Genomic DNA, 24,766 nt, shown 5'->3' with positions numbered 1-24,766 from the left:
ATATAGGTACCTTCAATGGAAAAAGGCTGTGATTTCAGCATTGGTAACTACTGCTTACATAGCATCTAATAAAAAAGGTACAAAAAGGTCTGAAAGAGAATTGAACAGTGAATGAGTGAACTCATCAAAACATGTCAATACAGACTCAGCCTTCCAGGAGATGAGAGATTGCCTTGGGTCATCTCTCATGCATGTAACGTTGATCTCTGTCCATGCTCACCTGGTAGGAGGGGCTTATGACAATCAGCCTCCACCCCATTTTCCCTTGCACAATAGCCTATACTAAAGATTGAAATTGTTTCTTTTTCAGATGCATTTAAGAATGTCATCAGCGTAGATGCACCTCTGCTCAATGACACAATTTTCTGTGAACGATTTATGTGCAGTCGTAAAGAGCAGTGGACCAAGGACAGAGCCTTGTGGAACCCCTCTTTTTAAATCCCAGTTTTATTTGACCTTTTCCTCTAAACCAGAGCATGATTTAAATTTTTATTTTGTGTTTTATTTTGACTTTGTTCTCAAGTCGAAGCACAGAGCATCTTCCTCTAGCATTGAGGGATGAGTGAGAAAGAGGGAGGGTAGAGAGGGTGGGCGTGTGTGCATGTGTCTGCTATGTGTGTGTGTGAGCGATGGAGGGAGAGAGAGAGAGAGAGAGAGAGAGAGAGAGGGAGAGGGAGAGAGGGAGGTGGTGCATCAAGACGGCATAGAGCAGCAGCAGGCTGTGCTTAGGGATCTATTGTTCCCTGTTTTATAGCTGCCAGACCTCATTCTCTCTCATTAGGAGCATAGAGAGAAAGAGAATCGGAGAGGAGCCGGAGAGCGAGAGAAGACCTCAGCCCCGTCTGCCCGGGATTACTTTCTTGGACACACTGGTGTGGACAAAGCAGAAACCACACTTAAGTCCAGTTCCGTACCTCGTGGCCAGGCTTGCCTTTTTCCTCTGGACTGCATTGGGAACTACAGTAGTTGCCGTGCGGTGGCCATGGGGCTGACCGTCAGAGCTGCGGGGACACTGGGAGTCTCGAGTAGTGCACCCCTCCCCTCTCTCTGGAGGTTAGCGCTGTTCTTTCTCTCCATCTGGGAACTGGATGCAGAAACCGCAGTGGAAAATAGACCTGTGTACATCTGGCAAACAGGTACGGTCCACCGTCTCTTCTGAAACTCCTCTCTAGGGCTTGTGGGGAAAAGGGGTTCCTGCAGATGCTGGGGTTGATGGATGAACGTACAATTTACTGCTATTGTGGCAGCCTTGATGAAACATTAGTATGTGAATGTCTGTGTACATACCAGGATGCGGGGATGCTGGAGAACTTGCTCAAAGTGGTGTTCTTTTGATGTATTTGTAGCTTAAGTATTGTTCATGTTTTGCGGAGAGCATCAAACAATTGTGCAAATGAAGAGAAACTGGTGATTTAAAACAAAAGTTAATTTCTTGAGTCCTTTTTTTCTCCTTTGGACATGCATGTGGCAGAGTTGATGCATTGGAGCCATCTTGTTACAGTGTAGTGGGGGTAACATATTTACTGCAGTCCCTGAGGTGAACGTCTCTTCACTCCACAACTGAGCATTCGAGGAGCGGGCTGTGCTGGGCTGCGTTTTCCCTCATTCTAGGCTGAAGCATCTGGGACTCCGCCGCTGCCCCGTGCAGCTATTGGACTCATTTATCACAGTTTGACATGTGTGCAATTGATGGTGTTGTTCACCGTGGTCACGTGTGCGGGGGGGGGCAAATACTTGCACGCTTTTAAATCAGATAGTGAAAACTAACCTGTGGGTGAAAGTTGATGGAATAAATATGAGTTATTTGTTATTATATTGCAGCTTCACAGTGTCGGGCAGCTGGGCAGTACATTACAAGGCTCCCCTGGTGTTGCTGTTTTGGGTGGTGCCTCCCACTGGTCGCTTGCTCATACACTGCGAGAGAGCGGCACATGGCCAGAGCAACACAATACTGATGCATGGTCCAGCGAGCAAAGTGAAGGAGTACGAGAAGGAGGGACGCAGGAGTTGGGGCGGGTGGGTGTGGAGGAGGGGGTTTGGCTCTCCCTCAACCCATCAGGACAGGAGTGCCCTTTGGATGCGGCTTGGGGATCAATGTTCTTTTTCTCTGCTGTCTAATCTCTGTCTGCCTCTCTGGATCAATGTGCTGGTTTCACTGGGACCACAGCAGCTCTTTCTCACCAGTAGGGGCCAATCAATTGGTGTAGTCCGGGCGATGCAGCTCAGGCTGCACGGGATCAATGCCGGCTTTAGTGGGAATCTGAGATGTAATCCATACATGGTAATAACCTGCATTTGCGATTGGGAAAATCTGTTGTCCGTGAGCAATTACGATTCACTGTTGCTTCACCAGCTTCTTCATATTCCTGCTGTTTATTTTGAAATGGAGTTACAGTCTGTTATTTTATTGCACTGTGTCCAGAGTTTTGCTGGTTTGCTCCTCTGTTTTCAGCACAGCTGGACAGTTTAAGTTAAGCTGCACTAACAGGGTTGTGCAATTAGACAATTTCAACAGATTTCAACGTCAACTTTTCAAGCAAATCATCAAGGATTGATGTTTATATTTCCATCAGCTCACAACTGGTGTTTCCTTATCATATTGCCCTACGCTGCGTTCAAAAATCAACAACATTACCGACTACCAAATGGGATTATTGACACTTTTGGTTACACTAGTCCAGTAACATAGTGGAACTAGCTTTGGGTTGGGTTATTTCTATAGTATTCACCAAGTAATAGCTTGGAAACAATGGAAAATATGTGCAGGACATTAGGAGGAGATTTAGTTTCAAATTGAAAATATAGTAATTATCATTTTTGATACCCAACATTTTGATGTGAATGTATTATACTGAAGGCAGTCAATTGTAATTCTCATTCCCAAGCTATTACATTGCTTTTACTTTGGAAATAATATGGTCTTAATCTGATTGTATGTCCTTATTCCTTAATATTGTCGCACAATATTATCTCCCTACTACTATTGTTACTATATGTGATATAAAGTCTTACCACACTGTCACTGTCACTATCATTGGCATTTTATAAACTGCTGTTTAGACTGGTACCTGTTTCCAGCTTGTCTGTATATAATATCAAGTATCAACTCAATCAAAGGTCGTACTCTGTTAACACCTTTGGTGATGATTTAATTGTGGTCTCGAGCGTCGTCGTTCACACTCTGTTGTATCATGTGCCGTACCTCTCACTGTGTTAAGACAGAGGAGGAGATTAAGGATAGAAAAAAAAACCTGCAGCAGATTGACTAGACAAAGTTAACCTAGATTCAGTATAGACATGTTTATGTGTGTCTCCTCTCAGCTTAAGTGCATTGGCACTCAGCTTCCCCGACTCCGGTTTATTTCCCTGACAGGACTGTGGCACTGGTGTTTAGATGAATGACAATTAAATGTCAGCGCTTGTTGGGTTTTCCCCTTTGCTGTGTCATTTTTAATGAGATCCCGTCTTCCTCTCCTTACTCCAGTCCTGAATCCACACCTACTCAACACAACAACACAGCTTTTCTCCTGTGGTGACAGGAGCAAATAGCTTGATTTGTTGAGGAGATTCAGGAATATGTCACCCCAATCTATTTGTTTTTTTTGTGACAAATTGGCTTAATCTGCTCCTCTGGTACAGATAGGCGACGGCAATTATCCACAGGAGTAATGTGTGAGGTGGGGCTCTCAAGAGTGTTCCATGCAATATGTGTACAAGTACCAAGGGAAATGGTACAATTTCAATAAATGAACTGTGGTAATATTCGTATTTAATCTACTGAATAATCCCCCGTGGCCCACTACCAAGGCTGATGTTTAACCAGGCCAGAAATGCTCAATGACTCAAACATATGAGTGGTCATGAAGCATTATTCCCCAATGCCACCTGCATATGTACGGACTTTTGTGGTGTTGTGTAATTTGGCACCGTGTGCAGAGTCATTTGGCAGAAGATTGACTTGTGTTGCCTCAGTGTTCAGAGCACAGAAGCCACAGACAGAAGGTTGGGGATTATTTTCTTGTTCCTCGAGTTGCCCTGTAGGATTTCCTCCCACAGTCATCTGGTACTATCCAGAGGAAAGTGTTTGTTTAGCTCCTAAGGGATGCATTCACACAGAGGATTTGCCACATCTTTGGTTCCCTTTTTTTGTTTGTTAAAACTGGTTAATTCTGAAGAAAAGTCCAGAGGCTGTTCCTTCAACAGTGATGGAAGTACGTTTCTAAAGTCATGGTGGCCACCTCCAGGGCCGAATACAGGCCAAATAAAGCCTTTGGTTGAATCTATCTTTTAGTTTAGTAGATGACACCCCAGGTGATATTAGGGGTCAATAAAAACTAAATTAAGCAATGAGACAGATTGTGTTGCTTATTACAACCCATTACAACCATGTGATTGCACCTTTGAGAGGCAGTAGCGGCTGGACGGACGATTCGCCGGAGCAGAACACTTTCATTCAGCGGACCCCTGTTAATTACCAACAGACTGCATTGTTTCTTGCATCCATGTCTGTTCTGCAGCCATCTGTGGTCTGCTGCTCTGTTTTAGAATGTTGCTATGCATTGTGCCATTGTTACGGGGATGACAGACTATTTAGTACAGGTCCATTATGTCGAGAATAGGTGACTCATATGGACATTTAGGTTGGATGACAAGGACATAAGCAAACTGCGGAGCTGCAGAATGACCTCATTTATCTCTCATAAACATCCATTACATGATGAAGTAAATGTCATTTGTGATGACGCATGGAGCGCACAAATCTGCCTCATCCTTGGCTTTTCACATGTGACTTGTCAGAGTGAAAGAACTGGAGGAAGAAAACAAACGCTTAACGTCTTCACAACAGACAAATCGTCTACTGTGACGACTGCGAAATAACAAATTCATTGATCCGAGTGTCTCGTCTCACACTGAGATAAAGACAGCATCAGCCAGCAGAGGAGGAAGAGTTGGGACGGATGGAAGCGGCGGCGTTATTGCTGTCTGTTAGCCGTTCTTCCCTCTGCAAACACTTGAGTGAGACCATCTCCTTGAAGCGGACTAGAGTTTAGTCATCTTAGAGGTTACGGACTACGTTCTACGACTGAAGTACTGAAAACTCTACACATTTTACACAAAATCTAATAATTTGCTGGCTTACTATACGCCCTAAAATCTGTATTTGGTGTTGCCCTCATTGGACCTTTCAAACCACTTACAGGACCAGAGTGGCTGGAGACGTCTTGGTCCGATGCAGGACAATAACAGCCTGTGCAGACTCAAACAAGCCAGAGCGATGACTGATGGTAATGAGCGGGGCAGTTCCCCTGTCCGGACCCAGTCAGCATCAGAAGGAGCCGATGAATGCCGGCTTCAGAGCTATGCAAACGAACAACACCACGCACACACGCACACACGCGCGCCGTGAAAACAACACAGTGTCTCTGCATTGTTTTGGCGCGGCGTACGTCTCTGTTTGGGGCCTTTCGCCGCAGATGCTCGTGTCCATGTGGCACACAAAAGAAAGAGGAGGCTTCACCTCGAGTCACATGGTCCTCTCTTTGTTCTTCCTCCAGTGTCCCCATAGAATAAACCAGACCCTCCAGCTCCCTTTTCTAACCGCCCCCCTCTCAGGCACACACACACACACACACACAAACACTGCCACTGTCACCCTCTTCCCTCCCCTCCTCTCTTTCTCTTAAGGTGACCTTTAACCTCAGAAGTGAGAGGGGTCTCATGAGGGTATCAGCGGTGAAAAGGAGCCGGGGGGGTGGGACGGGTGCGCGGTGAAATACAGCAGCTTCTCCAGATCAAGTGTCAAGTGCTTTATTCAGCCATTTACACCAGTGCATTAATCAGCTGTGGGTGAGGCAGAGGTCGACAGATAAAGGTGATACAGTTCCTCGCATCTGTGACACGGAAAGTGTTCATTTAAATACATGTTCTCATAGAAGTAACAAGGACCATGTGATGAACTTAATGGACCTCGTGTGGTCAGCTAAATAAAGACGGGCGTCGTTGTTATTTCACCCGCAAAACTGGGAAGAAGAGTTCAGTCCGACGCCCGCATCCAATCTTATTCCACCACCGGCCTCCATTGATTTCCTCGCTTTGCGCTCACAATAAAGGTTTATTCCCCAGAGCAGCGCTCACTTAAGGCCTTTTCACGACTTCTTCCAACACGGCAACACAGAGCTGGCAGATTATGGTGAAACACCCAATTTACCGTAAAAGTAGCTTGATTCAAGGAAAAGATGCATTATTTCAAAACTTGCCAGGTTGTCCTTTTTTCTTTCTTACGAGCCCTCCTCCGCACACACAGCAACAGTCATTTTCTGAGACTGAGTGAGCGCCTGCGACACCTTCCTGACAAGTGGGAGTGGTGATTAATGGGTGTGTGGATGGAAGTCTGTCAGAGTGTCAGGGAAGTCTCAGTGATGATGGGTTTTGGGGGATGTATTATTGGGATATAATGTTTGATTTTCTTTTTTGACTCGCAGTGAGTCTTTGTGAATGTCATTTTTTTTGATTAAGAGCCTTGTGATGTATCGGTGGATAGATCAGTGTTTCTCAATCCCGATCCTGAGGAGCCACTGCCCCTGCATGTTTTTGATGTGTCCCTGCTCCAACACACCTGATTCACCTGAGTCATTTAAAGCAGGTGTATTTGGGGCAGGGAAACACCTCAGAACATGCAGGACAGTGTCTCCTCAGGACCAGTCTTTATGCTTTTCTAGCTAATACTCCTAACTTTGACGACAAACAAGCTGTCGGAGACCAGGCGTGTAGCGGCATGTGCAGCTCGGAGCGATGGGAAACCTCTTAACTCTTTTCCTTCCTTTTCCTCGTGCACAGCTGATGCCAGACGACGACAGAACATACGGACGCTCGCGAGTAATTAAAAGACATTTGTTGTGTAGCTAAGACGCTGCAAGTGTTGCGCGGGCCTGTGCTCGAGGAGCCGCTGTCAAGGCACCGTGTGTAGGCGGCTGGAATTATTCCTGTTTTCATCAACCATATTGCAGCCATAATTCTGTGTGGGTTTGAAGCGGCTAAATCCAGCTGTTTAATTCTGCCTGGTGGGCTGCCTCAGGTGCTGTGGATGTGAGCGGAAACACAGGTGCATGTGCCCAACTTAGCATCTATAATCAGTCCTGTAATCCTCCTTCACACAATCTTATTCTTTCTTACTTGACATGAAAAAAAAAAAAAAGGAATTTGAAGTAAGATAACAGAGTGCAATTTGTTCAGTTTTTTTTTCTTTTGCACTCCAGTAATAGTAGAACCCATTCATTTACACACACACATGCACACAGGGATGGGCATTGTGTGTGTGTGTGGCATCCCTCATTACTTGCAGAGAGAAGGGCTGACAATGGGGGAGGAGTGTTGCTGTCACATTGCACACCAACATGCAGTGCGCCCATGGAGGCTGAGTAATTACACAGGAGTAGAGTGTTGTTCGATCCGGGGGCTTCTCCACTGCATGGACCGCCACCTCTTCTTGTCGCTGACAAGAGGCCGGTGCAGACGAAAATACACTCCTGGGTTTGATAACAGGGTTTTTTTTGCAAATACACAGCGCTGACAGCAGCCAATTCTTCACCTCAGGCAGGACTGGTTCGTAAAATGGCTGGCAGCACCGAGGAGCCACTGTGGTCCCTTACAGGTGGACCAGGTGTTCACATCCAGACTCTCTGCTCAATGAATCCGACACAGCGGCTCGTTAATACATCGATAATAAGTTTGAAATTAAATGCTGCATGTAATATTTTAACAAGTGTAAAAGAAAAACTCCCCCATCGCCTTCATTTATTCACATTTCCCATAAAGTTTTCATATCGTACGGTTCCATGATGTGCTCGTACACAGCTGTGACGTCACTCTGGGAAATAAGATTTGTCTTTGCTTTTTATGGCCTTGAGGACGGTTTTACTCCATGACTTAAAAATATAGAAAATAAAGATCTATAAATGTCTGTGTCCATGTCTCGAGGTGTCCTGTGGAACTTTTACAGGCGTCTCTCCTGTTGTGGCCACTGGGAATAAAACTGTCTTAAAGGCAGAGGGGGCGGAGCTACATCCAGTTCTTATAATGCATCCATGGAACAGAAGCAGAAAGGAAACTCATCATAGGTTTTTCATGCAGATTTGATTTCTAGCGTGGCTTATTGTGCCGACTAAAAGAAGATAATTCATTAAAAACTGTGTTATTATCGACCTGAGCCAACAATTTTCTTTAACTTGTTGACCTGAACCCACGCTAATATGTCACAACAAATCTGATTAGTTAATTTTTATGACCCCTACGACCGTGGGTAGAACATCTCTACTGCATATATATATATGTATATATATATATATATACATTATATTTTGTTGTGTTGGTAACTTTGACATGTTATAAACCAGTACGTCCACTAGAGGGCAGCACAAAGTCGAGGTTCTCTGTCAGAAACCACAATGGTGACGGTGCGGGAGATTGTGATGATCTACGTCTTAAGAAAAGGTTGTTGTTGTTGTTGTTGTTGTTGTTGTTGATGAGCTTCTTGCTAAAGTTGGAAAATCCTAAACCTTGAACTATTGGCTACACTGCCCCCTACAGTTCCCTGTGGTATTGCACTGTTCAGTCTTCAGGAGACGTGCACCAATACAGCTGAAATAAAAGAGGATGGCAGTGTCTATACAGCATACTGTAAATGTCTGCCTCTATAAGGGTGCTAATGGAAACGTCGGGGGCTTCGACGAGATCTTTATAAATATGTGCGTGCAAAAAAAGAAGAAGAAAGTAAATAACAACCTGTCATTGGAGCGACATCAGACTGACCAGCTCCGCTGCCCTTTGGTCACTGCTGACAGCAGAACAAAGCAGTTCTCGGTTGATGGAGGCACTTACAGATTTTAATTGTGCAATCGGGGACTCACTAGGAAACCACATGTGTTCTCATCAATTGCAGCTCTGTAGTTGAATCAGAATTGAGTTGTGCATACCATACATGGGATATTAAAACATCTATCAGCGCGTACACATTTTTACACATGCCCTCCTCACTATAGGATCTGGGGATTGATCCCCTGACCTCCTGGTTTGAAGACGACCCTCTCTATCACCACTGCCATCCCTAATCTTCGGGATCCATGTATCACCCATGAAACCCCCAAATTATAGTATATTCACCAAAAAAATTCCACTCACTCACTGACACCTAGAGACAGTGAGAAGCATGTGGATAAGGTGTTGGACAGCCAAAAGGAAGGTCCTTCCAATGCCAAGCAACTGTGTGTGTGGGTGTAGCCTGTGGTTCAGAACAATACGAGTCCTGCTAACCACATTACGGTGATTAGGACTATCTCCCCGCGCTCGGATAAAACCGGCTTGTTTCTCTTTGGCTCACTCATGCTCCCCTTGTGGCTCGATTAGCTGTGGGAAACGTGCCGGAGGATTGGCCTGAGCTGCATTAAGGGATCAACCTGCCACTTCCTCTCGATGCCAGCTTCTATTAGCGATCACCTCCAGCAAAAGATATGATCTAAGACCTCAGCCGGCACTTCTTATCGTCAGACAGTGAGCACAGAACGTGAGGAATCACATGTATGTATGTATGTATTCATGTATTCATGTATTCACCGTTCACTCACTGAATCGTTTCTATAAACAAAGTCCGGTGACACTAAATATTTTCTCAGAAACTGAAAGTGGGCTTAGACCTGAGCTATACTTAGCGACGAGGTCAGTACTTAACCATGTAGATTCAACTACTATATCCATGTGCTACTTACTCTGATAATATATGAACATTATGACCACTTATAACACAAAATATCTCAACAGATGGACATTCCCCTTCATCCAATCCTCACCGTCTCCTCATCTTCTCTCACACAATCAAGACCACGCAGTCTTCGGCTTTGCGGTTTTACAGTGTTTGAAGAAAAGCCCCAGGGAGCCACTGGAGAGGAGCTTAAGAGTTGCATGCCGCAGGTCGCTCGACCCCTGGTCTAACGCCATAATTACATTTGGGTTAATAAGGGGAAAGCCTCGGGTAATGGGACTTGGTGACATGATATAATGACACTAATGATGCAATAGTGGGTCATCAGACTTAGACATGTTGGCGTTACCTTGAGTATCATCTGCATAATAAGCCTCGGTGACTCAGGCGCGCACACAGAGCGATGTTAGGTGCTTGGTGCTGTTTATGTGTTTTTAATCACTCAAGTGCTGACAAAAGGAGACGTTCACCTGCGTCAACAGAGAGGGGGAGTGTGAGAGACATACAGCAAACAGGATATTGACACAGGGAAATTATAATAACAGGACAGCTGGAAAAGAGACGGGCAGACCATGGCCAAGTGGAAAAGGAACTTGAGGTTTGAGTCACCCACTGAGGCTGGGGAACCCCTGAGCAAAGGAGCCCATGCTCCATCGCTCCCTGGGTGTTGCTCAGTGGCCATCCCAATACTTGGGATGGATTGATACAGATATTGAAATCACAGATTTGGTATTAACCGATATCAGCGGGCACAACACAGAACCTACCTGCTTAAACAAAACCAACCTGGTGCCTGGTACTTTTTTAATACCTGCTCTGTTGAGGTTCCAAGTGACAGACTGCCGGCCACCGATTGCCGTCACTGGAAGAGTCATGAGCGCAACATCCGACACAATGTAGCCAAAGTGTAGATCAGTTAAAAAGACGTACTATAGGAATGGAAAACCATACCAAACCGTGTAGAGCCGAGGCGTGCTGGAACTGGGTAGTGGAAAAGCACCGATACTAACCAGTACAGCCAGTCTGAGGTTAAGTGTGAATCCTTTTCCACCTTAGGTGAGAGAAATGTAGTAAACTGCTGACAAACCACATGGACACGGCTGAAAACATCGTTTCTTTTGTCATGCATAATAAAGAGAGCTAAACTTTTACTTGTACGATCCGACTCCTGTGCCACGTGTTGTGTCATGAATACTGTATTACAGCCTCTAAGGGGGGTTGAGACTCCTAGTCTTGTTTTGGATTTAATTAAATTAAACCTCATCCAGCTGAGAGTTAGAAAACAGAGATAGACGGAGAGGTATGAGATATTAAGTATTTATTCTCTGTGCCGGCTACACGCAGTGGAAACTCCCATAAATAGCAGCACTTTAACTGCGGTCACCGCTGTATTATTCATCAGGTCTTGGGGGCAGTGGCTCCCTGGTAGACACAAACACGGCCACACCAGTCATCCTTGGCCTAATGAGGCCCCGAGGAGGCCACGGAAGGCACAACACGACCAGAGCCCGGCGAGTGAGCCGTCTGTTTCATGGTCAAAAAAAAAGAGCCACACACTCACTCAGACACACTTCAATAAATTATGCACCAGTCGTGGAAACATAAAATAGACAGCAGCAGTTTGCTGCCCCCTGTGATTGAGAGGTTAAATTGAAAGTTCCAAGTCGTCATGGAGAAAGAAATGACGTGGCACTGTGCCGCCAGACTCCAGCGCTCCACGTTTCGCTTAATCTCACGTTCACTGATAAGCAAACATACCCGTTAATTGAGACAAGGCAAGTATGTGTATTAAATTAAAGTGGAGGCATATTCATAATCAGTGTCGTTAATTAAAGGCGAGATTTAAAGGAGAAAATGTTAATTGTCGAGGTCTTTAAATACTAACATTATGACATAAAAGCTCTTAGAGCCACATCCATAACACCATAATGTACTATATACCATGTATCATACACCATGCAAACATTTTTACACGATGAAAAAAATGCAATATCATCACTTAAACCAAATAGCTTTTAGCTACTCTGCAATGAAAGCTCTTTTGTTGCATTTAAAGGAACAAATGTCTTATAATTTATTCACATGCAATGCAAATTTAGCATCAAACCAGACGCCTATAATTGTATTAAGAGTTTCAGAAGGTGACATCTTCACAAAAATACCGCTTTTCCATCATTACTTTTCATTCAAACCAATAGAAAGTGACATCAAATTCAGTCTCAATGACATAAAAACAGTAAATGTGAGGGGAAGGAAAACCCCCACACTCATTCACAACATAACGGAACAGGAGACATGTGCATGACTCTGCACACAAGCCACCAATGACCACACAATCCTCCAAGGACCATCTGTCGGCAGCGGCGAGCGAACAAAAGAAAATTAAAGAGGGAGGAAGAGAGCGCGCCGGCAGACGCTGACAGGCTCCTTCAACAAGCAGCCAGGACTTCATTAAATAACTAATTAAATTACTGTGTTCATCTCCTTCCTCTTTTAATGCTTATCTTTCCCGGAGACTCACTTGTTCTTATCCTGACTGCATTTTGATGTCAATATCATCACATCCATCACCCAGGACTTGACATATTAGCCTGTAAGTAAATGATATAGATGCTTAGATAGATCTCAAAGGTTTATGTTCCTCCTCGACTACTCCGTTTGTCAAAGGATTGTCGGGTGGCATTTTTACAATTTATCAGAACTAACTATCTTATATTTCTACAGGTTTAATGGATTTAATGGATAAATAATACCAGTTATTAATACTGTAGGAGCTGCTGTAGGTGCAGCAGCCATGACATTTCCAAACCAGAGGAACTCTTGGTCTATCTTTGTGTGGTTTTAGGTGCTTTTTGCTTAGGGTTGGTAACTATTTCCTGGTGATGAACATGTCTCGGTTTAAGGACACAGTGTGTAACCTGTGCTTAGTTACTTAGGCCAGAGCTGCAACTAACTGATTATTTTCATAATTTATTAATCTGTCGATTACTTTCACAATGAACCGATTGGTCCATAAAATGTCAGAGAACATTAAAAAACCTTGATCTGGAAATGATGATGTTCTCAAATGTCTTCTTTTTGTCCACAAACACAGTGGAATTTCTCATAAGACTGCAAAATCCATGGAGATTCACTGTGATTTGTTGGTGACCTGGACTTGAACTGTGGTCTTAAACCTCTCGCCGTCACATTCAAACTTTTTTTTTTTCTGTGCAATATTTATATGGTTTGCAGAAAAAAATCTTCTGCGTGACCGGACCACATTTAACACTTAAATGACCACAGTGCAGTTCAGTGAGTGAGTGAGTGTGGCTGGACTTAGTGAGTCTTACATTTGGGTCAAGTCTCATAATGTGACGTGAAACTAGCTCTGAGAGGAGCGTCAGTGCTCTGTGGGTCACAAATCTCTGACTGGTGATGACGTGTCTACGTATAAACTCTCCCGAGTGCAGACTGCGGACAGAAGGCACGTTGGTAATATATGCAGGGTGAAAAAACGAAAGCCAAAGCTTTCTCGGCTTCCTTTGCAAAGGTGCGTGATCGGGAACATGATGTACAAGAAGAGAATTGAGCTGTTGGAAAAGTGTTAGTGTCACAGGGAACCATACTGTTAGAAGTGAGATTCAACAGCCTCTACTGTTTATCTCGCTCTATTGCACGCAAATATTCTTCGATCGCATGAACACAAACTGTGTGTGATGTAGCCACAGATGGTTGCTAATTATTACATTATAATACATGTTAGTACAATGATTTTGTTCCCATTAGGGCTGCAACAATGAATCGACTGTTTTGAAAATGGATTACTGGGTTTTAGAGGGTTTTTTTTATCATTATTATGGTTATTATTATTATTATTATTATTATTAAGCTTCTTAAATGTGAATATTTTGTGGTTTCATTGCTCCATTCGACAAAGAAATGATTCAATCTGAAAAATATTGGTCTGTGCCCAGGGTTTACGGAGTCTCCCTCTCTATATTAGAACCTCCCAGCCCCTCGAGACCTTTAAATCTTCCCTTAAAACCCTCTTTTTCTCTATCTATTTATGTATTTACATATTTTTGTACGTAACCTGTGCCCCCGACTGTACAGCACTTTGGTCGACTGCTGTCGTTTTAAATGTGCTCTAGAAATAGTTCGAGTTTGAGTTGAGTTGAATGTCACACTTTGCCAAAGCAGCCAATCAAATCAAGCCAGAAGTGGCTTTAAGGCACAAAACGTCTGCTTTTTTTTTACTTTATTTCATTTGTGCAGCAGCCACTCCTCTTGCTGTGCTAATATGGTTTGAAATGAGGTCAGCAGTAGAAATCCATGTCGTATATCGAAGTCCTCGACTACAGGTCCACACAGAGTGAGTCCCACGCCGTGCGAACCTGATGATCCAACAGGTGGAGTAGAGCGGCAGTGCGACTGGGGTTAATGGTGCATTGTGGGGAAGAAAGAGGAGGATGATTTGAAGGTGGAGTACAGCTCAGTGACTGCCGTGAGTATGATGAATGGACCGCTGCCTGTAACTCACACATACTCCAGTCACTCCAGGCAGTGTAGACAGACACACGCAGATGAAAAATGACACAAATGAAACCAACCTCTTCTTCCACGAGGTTTGTCATCCATTCCACTCGTCTCTTTATTCTCCTGTTCGACTTAAAGAACGGCCACACGGAAAGTAGTGCAGTAGTGGCAACGGTGGCAACTCATTGAAGAAACACTGTCGTTTCTCTGCAGCGGCCTCGGCGAGTAATTTTGTAGGTCATGAATGAATTTGGGTCGCAGGGAGAGAGTGTGTGCGCACACACACACACACACACACGCCACGGATATCAACAACTGTGCTAAAAACACTCCACCCAAAATAACTTTGTGAGGATACTCTGCTGTTCATCCCTCCAGCAGAGCCTTCAGCAGCCTGAGGGGCTCTTCACACGCGGCATCTTTTGTGCACACAAATGCAATTTTTTAGTGCAGAAGAATGCCTTGCACAAACAAGAGATTTATCTGGGTTTTTCTGTCACGCCGAGATTACTTTTTTTTGGAATGCAGCGAGTGCTTTCAGCACATATTTTCCTGCTCAAACTGCTTCTTTGTTGACTCTGAAATAAACCTCCGTCAACCAGGTAAAGCTCCTGAATCAGTCGGTGAAGGAGAGGACGCAGCAGGTACTTCAAGATTTTATATTTTCTCCACGCATGTATCAAAGCTGAGGTGCTGATAATCCGTTTTTCTTTGTTTCGGTTTTCCCTTGTTGATTACTTTAGTGAAGCTGCAGTAACTTCAGTCGTCTCTGCAGCTCCCAGGTTGTGGTTGCTTGATAACAACAGAGACACGCTCTTGTCAAAAACACCTTATTATGCATGTTTATGCAAGCGTTTATAGATGGAACAGCCACTAGTTAACCCTTTACTGGGCAAAGAACTACATTTGATAACATCCGGAGACACCCAAATCTGCATCATTGGAGGCCTGCCCCTTCAAGTGCAGCTCCAGAATGCAGAAAGTCCGGTCATATGGCTCGGTCTTCTCCTGCATCGACAGGAATATCTTTAAAACTAATGATAGGAAGTTGATGAAATCAGTCAGTCAGGTGGTGTTAGAGCAGGAAAACATGTAAAACATGCAGGACAGCGGAAGACCCGAGGACCAGGATTGGGAAACACTGTTCCAAAAGGTTCTAAAATAACGTTCCTCTCACTTTATTTGTGTGTTTTAATTGTGTATTCTTACACGTGTAAGGGCAAGGAAACATCTATCATGGTACTTTCATGGAAATAAAAACCTTTTGGAAAATGTAACAAAACGAAAAAAGGTCTTGTTTGGAACCCTGTAAAGGGTTAATTATGTGTATATATCTATGATAGATAGTTGTGTTAGATGTCAAACGGCCCAATTAGCAACTACAAGATGAGATTTAAGATGCCTTTAATGTCATTGTATACATACACAAACAAGTAAAATAGAATGAAAACAAAAAAGAAACAGAGTAGAAAAAGAAGTCTCAGCAGCTAGTTAAAAAATATTGCACACAGTTGAGAGTTATTGCATGAGTTAAATTACTGCAGCCAAGTTAAAATAATATTGCACGGCAACAATCTCATGCAAGATGTAATGTTCTCTTAACAGTGAAGAAGTAAAAGCACGTACAGTTTGTCTGGAGGACAAATTCACTAATGTTCCTCTGCTACTGAACTCTTCAGAGAGAGTGCACACAAACTGACAGCCTGTTTGCAAACAGAATGAAAAACAAGAGCTTTTTTTTCTCCTTTAGGAAAGCTCTTATTTTACCCTGTTTACCCTGTTTACCCTGTTTCCTTCTGCCTGCTGTTTCTCATCAGTGTGGGAGCAGAGCTCATGCCGACTCTGTGTGGCCATCCTGATTTTCTTGTTGCGGTACATTTTTAGAGATGCAACACTATAATGCCACGTCTCAGTGAAGAAGGGCTGTAATGATGTGATTAGCGCTCGCATTATGGATGTTTTACAAAAAGGCTTTTAGATGTTTTCTTTGGTTTGACGATGAAAGGCTAAATACTCTCCGTCTGGTCTACCAGTCACTGTTTTACATTTGTACAGTCTGCAAAGAAAAAAAAGGAACTGTTTGATTGTAATGTTTTGTGGCAAATGGTTCCATCAACATTTTCTGAAGTGATGTGAAATGTTGGGGACAAAATTTTCATCAGATGTCACAAGACGTCTGTGAAGCGGCGACCACAGCGTCATTTATTTATATAGTTTCTGCTTTTTATATTTATCTGTTTTTTGTTTTATTCTTTTTATACTTATACATGTCAAGAGCAGCTGGACAATCTCCTACCTACCTACCTACCTACTTACCTACCTACTTACGTACCCACCTACCTATCTACTTACGTACCTACCTACCTACCTACTTACGTACCCACCTACCTACCTACTTACGTATCCACCTACCTACCTACTTACGTACCTACCTACCTACTTACGTACCCACCTACCTACCTACTTACGTACCCACCTACCTATCTACTTACGTACCTACCTACCTACCTGCTTGTCTGCCTACCTATCTACCCTACTACCTACCTTCCTACCTGCCCACCTAGATATCTACTTACGTACTAGCTGCTTACCTACCTACTTACATACCTACCTACCTACCTGCTTGTCGGCCTACCTACCTACCCTACTACCTACCTACTTACCTACTTACCTGCCCACCTAGATATCTACTTACGTACTAGCTGCCTACCTACCTGCTTTTCTGTCTACCTATCTACCCTACTACCTACCTTCCTACCTGCCCACCTAGATAGCTACGTACGTACTAGCTGCTTACCTACCTACTTAGATACCTACCTACCTACCCTACTACCTACCTACTTACCTACCTAGCTGCCTACCTACCCGCTTGTCTGCCTACCTACCTACCCTACCCTACTACCTACCTGCCCACCTATCTACTTACTTCTGGCACTACCTGCAAATGTGACCTTCCTCAAATCTTTAAATTGTCTCACAGACACCGTTAAGATTTTCATTTTATTCTGCAAATTTAGCACAAGCTCATCATCACTATATGTCAACTTCACCTGTTTCCCCCCGCGGGGCACCATGTTTTTGTCCAGAGCTTCTACTTTATTTACGTAATCGGGTCACTCTTAATGATAATAATGAACGGCGAGTGTGCGGCTGAACGTACCTAATCACAGGATGTTGATGATGGCGTTGAACGCTGACACAAACAAGTAACAATAATGTTCCATGTGAAAAATGATGTGATGTTTTAGAGGCGCGGCGCATCATCCATTAATCTGTTTGTGTGGTTGGAAAACTGTGGGGCGGGTTGAAGTTGTCCTTCAACTGGGTCAACACTTGTCTCTCCAAGGACTTCATGATAACAGATGTATAACCACTGAGACCTGCTGTCAGGGAGTCCTAGAAGACGAGTTCTTCAGGGTAATCTGGGTGATTGGTGGGGGGCAAGTTTTGAAGCAGAGTGGGATTTCCCAAGACTCCAGGGATCTGTTGAAGAGTGGAGTTAAGATGGCAGCCCATCTGGTCTGCGTGGACTCTCAGTCAGGAGTTTGACACACCACCTGGGTCCTGTACCTATCCAGATCTTCTTCTTACTACAGATTCTGAGTGCAAGCTGTGTTTGTGTGTTACTGGGGAGGGGTGAGATGACTGCAGGAGGTGCGGTTGGTTATGTCGGTGAGAGGTGTGAATATGAATGTTAATTTAGGCCAATTGATGGTTCCCCACCGCGCTGGGGGGGGGAGGGGCTCCTGTAGCCTCACCACAGTGGTGCCGGATCATTAGCTGATGAACCTGTTTTTCTCTACTTCAACCTTCAAATCTGACCAATTTCATGACTTAATCCTAAAGCATAAATATTGTCTTTTTTTCATTTTAGTTTCTCAAGAGCCCATTTAGAGCACCACACTAAGCATGTTTTACAAATTAAACAGCCGATTATGACTCTGATTGAATTTTGAGTGGTTTATTTAACTTGGTCACACCTTTGGTGTCCCCGGTCGACAACAGGAAATGAGATATTAATTGTTAAGATTGTTATGTGTTTATCCAAAAAAAGATGGGAAACATTCCCTAACACTCGGGAACCACCATGAACCACACCCTCTAGATCAGGGGGGGTCAAACTCAAATGCCCTCGTGGCCAATGAGCGTCTCGTCGAGTCAAGAGGGGGCGGACTACAGAAAAACAATTATTTGATTATGACATCACAATAAAGATTTATTCGTGATGATATTTTTAAAGTAAAAGTGCCCTTTTTGATATGGAACGGTGTAAACCTATGTATAAAAACGTAAAAAAATCTATTATAATGTCAAAAAAACAGAAATAAATCAAAACATTTGCAAAAAAAACTGTAATTAAAACACCAAACAAGCTAATATATGTATAATACTGTGATTATCACAATCAAATGTCTTATTATTACTATTAAAAAATGACATATTCTGTCTATTCTATCACCCCGCTGGCAGCTGTGCCTCATCCCCATGCGCTGTGTACCGTGTGTAATCGATTGGGGCGCCGCAATGTAGCCCACGGGCCGCCAGTTTGACACCTCTGCTCCAGACGAAACAATGTGTCACGGCTTCCTCTTGACGCACCATCGAGTCAGAATCAAAACAACGCCATTTTGGCAGGAAACAGAGCTGTTGGAACCCATGAAAACGGAGCGATGGGAACTCACAATGGAGTGATCACTCCATAGAATCCACTGGTAAACAAGACGTATGTATGTATACTGTATGTATATATAAACAAGAGTTTTCATTTGTCATGTACACATGAAAACAAACAAAACAATTGTTCATATAAGAGCTGCGGTCACTTTAGACTGTGAATAGTAGAATGCACATGGGTTTGAGGAACACAAATGTGTCCGTTAATAACATAGAGCGGCGCTCCGATTGTGTTTTGATCCCTGATGAGATGAAAAATATGTTGTCTGCATTTTTCTTGTCGTGGCTGTGGTTATCTCCATTTAAGTCCCCTGAAATATTGAGGACGAGGGTCTGGATGCGTGAGTTCCACACTGGTAATCTGGTCAGACAGATGTTCTAACACCTCACTAACACATGGGGGTTGAAGCCGAGCAGAATAAAGGAGGAAAAAATCCCCACATGGAATAAAAAGGTTTCCAATTGATGATGAGAGACTGCATGTTTTTCCTACCCCTGCGACGTCTGCACTTCATCTATCTAAAGGCAGATCCCACCTCTCATGTTCCTTGATTGCTCTGTCACTGCTCTGAGGAGATGAAGAACCACTCGGGCCGTAATGAGCGGAGTCACCGAGCCTTGAAAAGTCCGTCTTGTTTGTCTTGTTCACGAGCGGCAGTTCATCCTTTTTTTGTTGGCTACAGAGCAGACGTTTGCCAAGTTAATGGAGGAGGAGAGTCGTGGCGGAATGGCCCGTGGAGAGCTCTCTGCTCCTTCGACCAGCTCCGTGAAACATGCTGCTTCTGTGAAAAAGAGGTGAAAGGATTGTGTGGAGAGGACTGTGCAATTCAGCAAACCCTTTTTTTCGAGGGAAATTGTGTCGTGGAAGTCGATGAACGAGAGCAGTGAAAGAATAGATTGAACAGTTGATCGTTTTCAGCTGGAAGAAAGGGCTTTTGCTGACCCTGTTAGGACTTGGTATTTAAAGTTCTCCCAAAAATGAAAATTCACCTCCATCGACTTCAATTGTGATCGTTTTCCAGTACAAACTCACATTTTGAAGCCTCAAGACTTGCAGTTTCACTGGTTTTTGCAACCGGAACTTGTAACCAGGCTCCCATTGGACGATACCAGGTGTCAATCACACTGGTGTCCACTAATGACTAATGACTAATTTTCCCAAAGACGTCTATTTGAATTGAGTTCTCTTTTATTTATAAATACTGCAACCAGCAATATTACCTGGTTTCTGAGCCCAAAAAACACACTTAAAGAGTTCGGCGTTCATTCTTACGACATAAAAATCGTCATCCGAGTGTCTGAGAGGCCTCAAATCTGCAATATTTTTACTAGGGGTGGGAATCACAGTATACCTCACGATACCATACACCATACATGGTCCACGATACCAATAATATCACAAAAGCAACGATTCTGTAATAATCAATATATTGCAAGACGATCATATCGCGATACATCACAATATCTGATATCTTAACGTGAAAAGTTAAAAGTTTATACACAACATAGAGACCAAAGTGCATAAAGTCTATGTATTGAACGTGGATGGAGCATCTCTTTCTCCGCCATCATCCCGCCATCAACTCCAGGTAGCTTCCGCCCCAAGTTCCCCCTCATTCATTTGAGCGGCGGCACCGCGAGTGAAACTGGCAGAAACTGTTTATTAAAATATCAATATTTGTGCCAGGAAGGGCAACAACATATATCACCAATTGGATATTATTACACCGTGTTTATGCTGCAGCCTAAAATGTTCACTTTGGCCTGCGCTCAGTCCACATCAGCAGCTCCACAGCCCTGAGCACAGCGATGTCATTCTACATCAGTTTAAAGGAGAGACACGGCTACAGAATACTCTCCGGCAGCGTCTGACAGCTCTGGTAAAGTTGTACTTTTATATATATATAGATATATATATATCTTTGTTATTATTGTTTCCTTCCTTTTACTCGTCTTCAAACTTTCACCTCAGCCTCCCGATGCTGATGTGATTGTTGTCTCCACCTGTCCGCTTGTGTTCGTCGTGCTGCTCTCTCTGCCGAGCATCGCTGTCTATTTGACTTCACTGGGCTGCTCTGAGATGTGTGTGTCTGTGTGTGTCTGTGTGTGTGTGTTTGTGTGTGTGTGTGTGTGTGTGTAATGACATTCCCTGGCGTGTCTGATTCGCCACCACTGGCCAGCAAAATAAAATGCACGCGGCGCTGACACACTTCTCACAAATGTACGAGTGTATCGCACACATTCATCCTCAGACTGCCAGTTTCTGCCTTCTCTCTGTCTCTCTCTCTGTGTGTCTCTCTCTCTGTCTCTCTCTCTGTCTCTCTCTGTGTCTCTGTGTAACGCACACATCCGCATCATTAAGGCTCCGTTTGCAGGCACGGCTTGATTCACTCGAGCCATTCAGAACCTCGTCGCTCCAGAAAATGATTCTTTCCACTTCATCACTTATACTGCCAGTGTGTTAAACAAAATGTCACAGACCGACAAAATGCCCCGCCTCCCTTAATGGCTATAACTTGCTTGCCCGCTCGCAGAAATGGAATGGCTTTATGTTTGGCGTCTGACGTGTGGTTGGCAGCAGCCTCAAACGTGGACGTACAGGATGTACTGTTATAACCCTTCTGTTACCATGCGTACTTCTCATTACCGTAACTCCTAGACCGTTTCCTTCTAGATAAAACTAAGAAAAACAAACATCGGCTTATTCCTAAGCGGTTGAATAACTGCCAGATATTGAAAGTTGAAGTTATCTTGATAAAAAAGGGGCAGAAGAACTCACTCACTGAACGTTTTTTGACAATTTTACAGCCATAAAGTCGGGGAATTTTGTTTGCTCCCCCTCACTCCATGGTTTGTGATTCTGAGCATGGGCGGGGCCTCAGGAAGCTGCCTGCTGATTGGCTACGGGGTTTTGGAGTGACAGCTCAATGGACCGGAAGTATAGTCACAGGTTTGGAGTCACTGTCCACCTGGAACTTAAAAACAAAATAATTATCTATAAGTATCTATAACGTAAGATACTTTTCAATCAGCAGGCAGCTTCACAAGTACACGAAAGTTGTATTTTCAAACAAATAAAATGCAATATTTTTTAACTATTAAATCGATATTTTGACACAAATCTAAAACAGGCCAACAATGTTTTGGTAATTCCGCATAATTCCTAAGGGGGGGGTTTGGCTCTATGTCAGAGACAGCCTCAAAAATCCCATGTCTTATTTTCAATGAAAATACATTTTAAAATTCTGCCGAATGTTGGTTTACTTTTATTTTATTTATTCCTGTCAGCGTGTTCCTTTAATCATGTTGAGTAGAGCGAGCTCCCGTCACATCACTGCTCGTTACAAACGTGTGTTTGTAGAGAAGTGAGAATAACGCGTTTGACAGTGAATCAGTCAATGAATCCGTCAGTGAATGAGTCAGTGAATGAGTCAGTGGGGACTCGACATGTAAAAGCCTGGTGTTTCTCAGCAGTGGAAGACAGATCAAAAACACAGCCACTGACCCGCCCACATTCCCCCACATCTTCACCCATCCCTGCACACATGCTGCAGTGCCGCTCCCTCCCTGTAAAAACAGAGGAGAATATTCAATAATGTTGAGTTTTCCTGGGGAGGATCCTCCTCCTCATCCTCCACCTCCTCCTCTTCCTCCTCCTCCACTCCCCACTGACTTTTTTTCCCCTTTTTTTTTTTGCTGATGCCCAGTTTTTCTTAATGAGAGCGAGGCGAGCAGCAGACTCTCTCTGAGCGCCACAATGCAGCAAGCTAATTACAATGAGACGTATTCCCCCATTTCTGTCATCACACTGTTTCCCTGTAAAGTCCAGACAGACGATTGTCTCGTCTGTGAGTCACAGTTTTTGACTCATTGACCAATGGGAATGTGTTTAATGGGCATTAACTGTCGGGTCAAAAGATTTTGCCGTGCATGCAGTTTTTTTTGGCCTCAGCCTCATTTGGCATTGATGGGAATGCAAGACTCTGGTGAACACGCTCATTTCTTCTTTGTTCTTCATTGCTGGCAGCGACGTTATATGCTGCACGTTCATTTTCTCGCTGTGAGTGTCGTGGTTGTGAATACTGGTGGCAAACCTTACTTTTTACAACTTGGGACACTGTCCGGTATTTTTTATTTCATCAACTGGATCAGTTGAAAAATAAAAGATGAGATTCTCCCATAGCTTGACCACTGAAGCTTTTAACACCTACGCCTCAAAATGTCTGTCTGGACTTTTATTTGCTTATTTTAAGTGTTTTTGCCCTTTTTTTTTCCAGAATAACTTTCACTATCTGGCTGTTATTTACAATTTACTGCATTTTAAAATTGTGTGTTAACAATTTTAAATGAAGAAAAACACCGTAGTTGTACATGAACACCAAAATTTGTGTGTTAAATTTGAAATTTTAACAATATAAAACATATTTAAAATAACATTTGTTTGAGTTTTTGTCCAAAAAGAGGCCCAAAATAATGGAAACTATGAACAGCTCCAACTCTCTCCTCCCTAGCGACAAAGACACTGATTCACCGGCTTCCTGCAACAGAACTGAACAACACAACTGAAATTGCCGTAATAACCATACATTGCCTTCTCAGCTTTCAGAAACCGCTGGAATTTTTCCCATAGCACAAACCGTCACATAGTTACGGTAATGCAAAGTGCGTGCGGTGTTAAAGGGTTAAACCCACAAATCTTAGGTATAACCCGTTCATTTCAGTGTAAAAAGGCTTTAGTAACACATTATATTAATGAGATTATTATTCTTTTTCCAGCGTAGAGCTGCAGGGCTGTGTATTGTCACCTCATCAAATCCAGCTTTGACTTGCCCCTCACTCAATCAATCAAACTTCATGTATTCTTTATGAGTTCTTTCGCTGTCCAGCTGCTGCATGGTCTGCAGAAAATAAACTGTAGGCTTCTGCTTGTTCAGCTGCAACATCTTGTTGTCTGTTTCCAGTTGTTCTGAGGCAGCTTGGACAGAGCTGAAGTAAATGTAATTACCTCTTTTTAAAGAGTGTAACATGTCCTCAGTTTTTAATGCACAGATTACAGGGCTTTTCTCCCCGTGGGCACGAATAAAGGCGACGCCCACCAGCGAGGCTGCGGCCTCGTGCCCCTCGTGCATGTCTGTGGATTCATTGTGGCGCGCGGACTCGGGGGTCAATAATCCGACACTCTGAGATGCTTTTAGAGCAGGGCTGTAAAGGGTCAGTCGCTGCAGGGCTGCACAGAGACTGTGAGGAGACACAGAGTACTCAGCAGCGGTGCGGGGGGGGGGGGGGGAAAGGTTACGCTAAGTTCACAGTTTTCGTCCGACGATTGCACTAGAGTGAGTAAAAAAGTAACACTGGGTAGTTACAGTGGAAGTAGGAGGAGCACTTAGTAGTAAACAGCTCCGTCTGTGTGAGAACTGTGCAGCTAATATCAGACGTAATGTCCTAATCTCAGTAAACAGTAAAATCAACTAGGACAAAAAGATGCTGAAAAACTAATACATGACTTTATCTCAAGCAGACTTGAATATTGAAAACGACTGACGGATTACAGCTCATCCAAAACTCTGCTGCTCGTATATTAACCAGAACCAGGAAGAAAGAGAATATTAGTCCAGGCTTAGCTGCTCCCTGTAGCAGTTAGTTTACATTAGAGTTGACTTTAAGCTCCTCCTCCTCCTTGTATACAAAGCCGCCTCTGTTACTTACGCACATAAACTTTGGAACACACAACCCTTAGATGTCTTTTTAGCCTTTAACGAAGCTCCTTTTTTTATTCCCCTCTGTGTTTTGTTTTATCTGCATTTTGAGTTTATTTTTAAT

The 24,766-nt window shown here is 43.6% G+C and overlaps 1 protein-coding gene across 1 annotated transcript in view; it reads left to right on the top strand.

Moving 5' to 3' along the window:
• The first annotated feature begins 676 nt into the window (after window positions 1-676).
• The window catches only part of thsd7aa (thrombospondin, type I, domain containing 7Aa), a 120,408-nt gene continuing 96,318 nt past the window's right edge, over window positions 677-24,766 (top strand). Inside the window, exon 1 of the mRNA XM_058619134.1 lies at window positions 677-1,136. Coding sequence (XP_058475117.1) covers window positions 983-1,136 — 154 coding nt within the window. The 5' untranslated portion in view covers window positions 677-982. The remainder of the gene's footprint in view (window positions 1,137-24,766) is intronic.

The sequence above is a fragment of the Solea solea genome, chromosome 20 (assembly GCF_958295425.1).
Source record: "Solea solea chromosome 20, fSolSol10.1, whole genome shotgun sequence".
Classification (NCBI taxonomy): domain Eukaryota; kingdom Metazoa; phylum Chordata; class Actinopteri; order Pleuronectiformes; family Soleidae; genus Solea; species Solea solea.
Note: the sequence above shows the minus strand (reverse complement) of the source record. Positions and strands in the feature narration are given on the sequence as shown.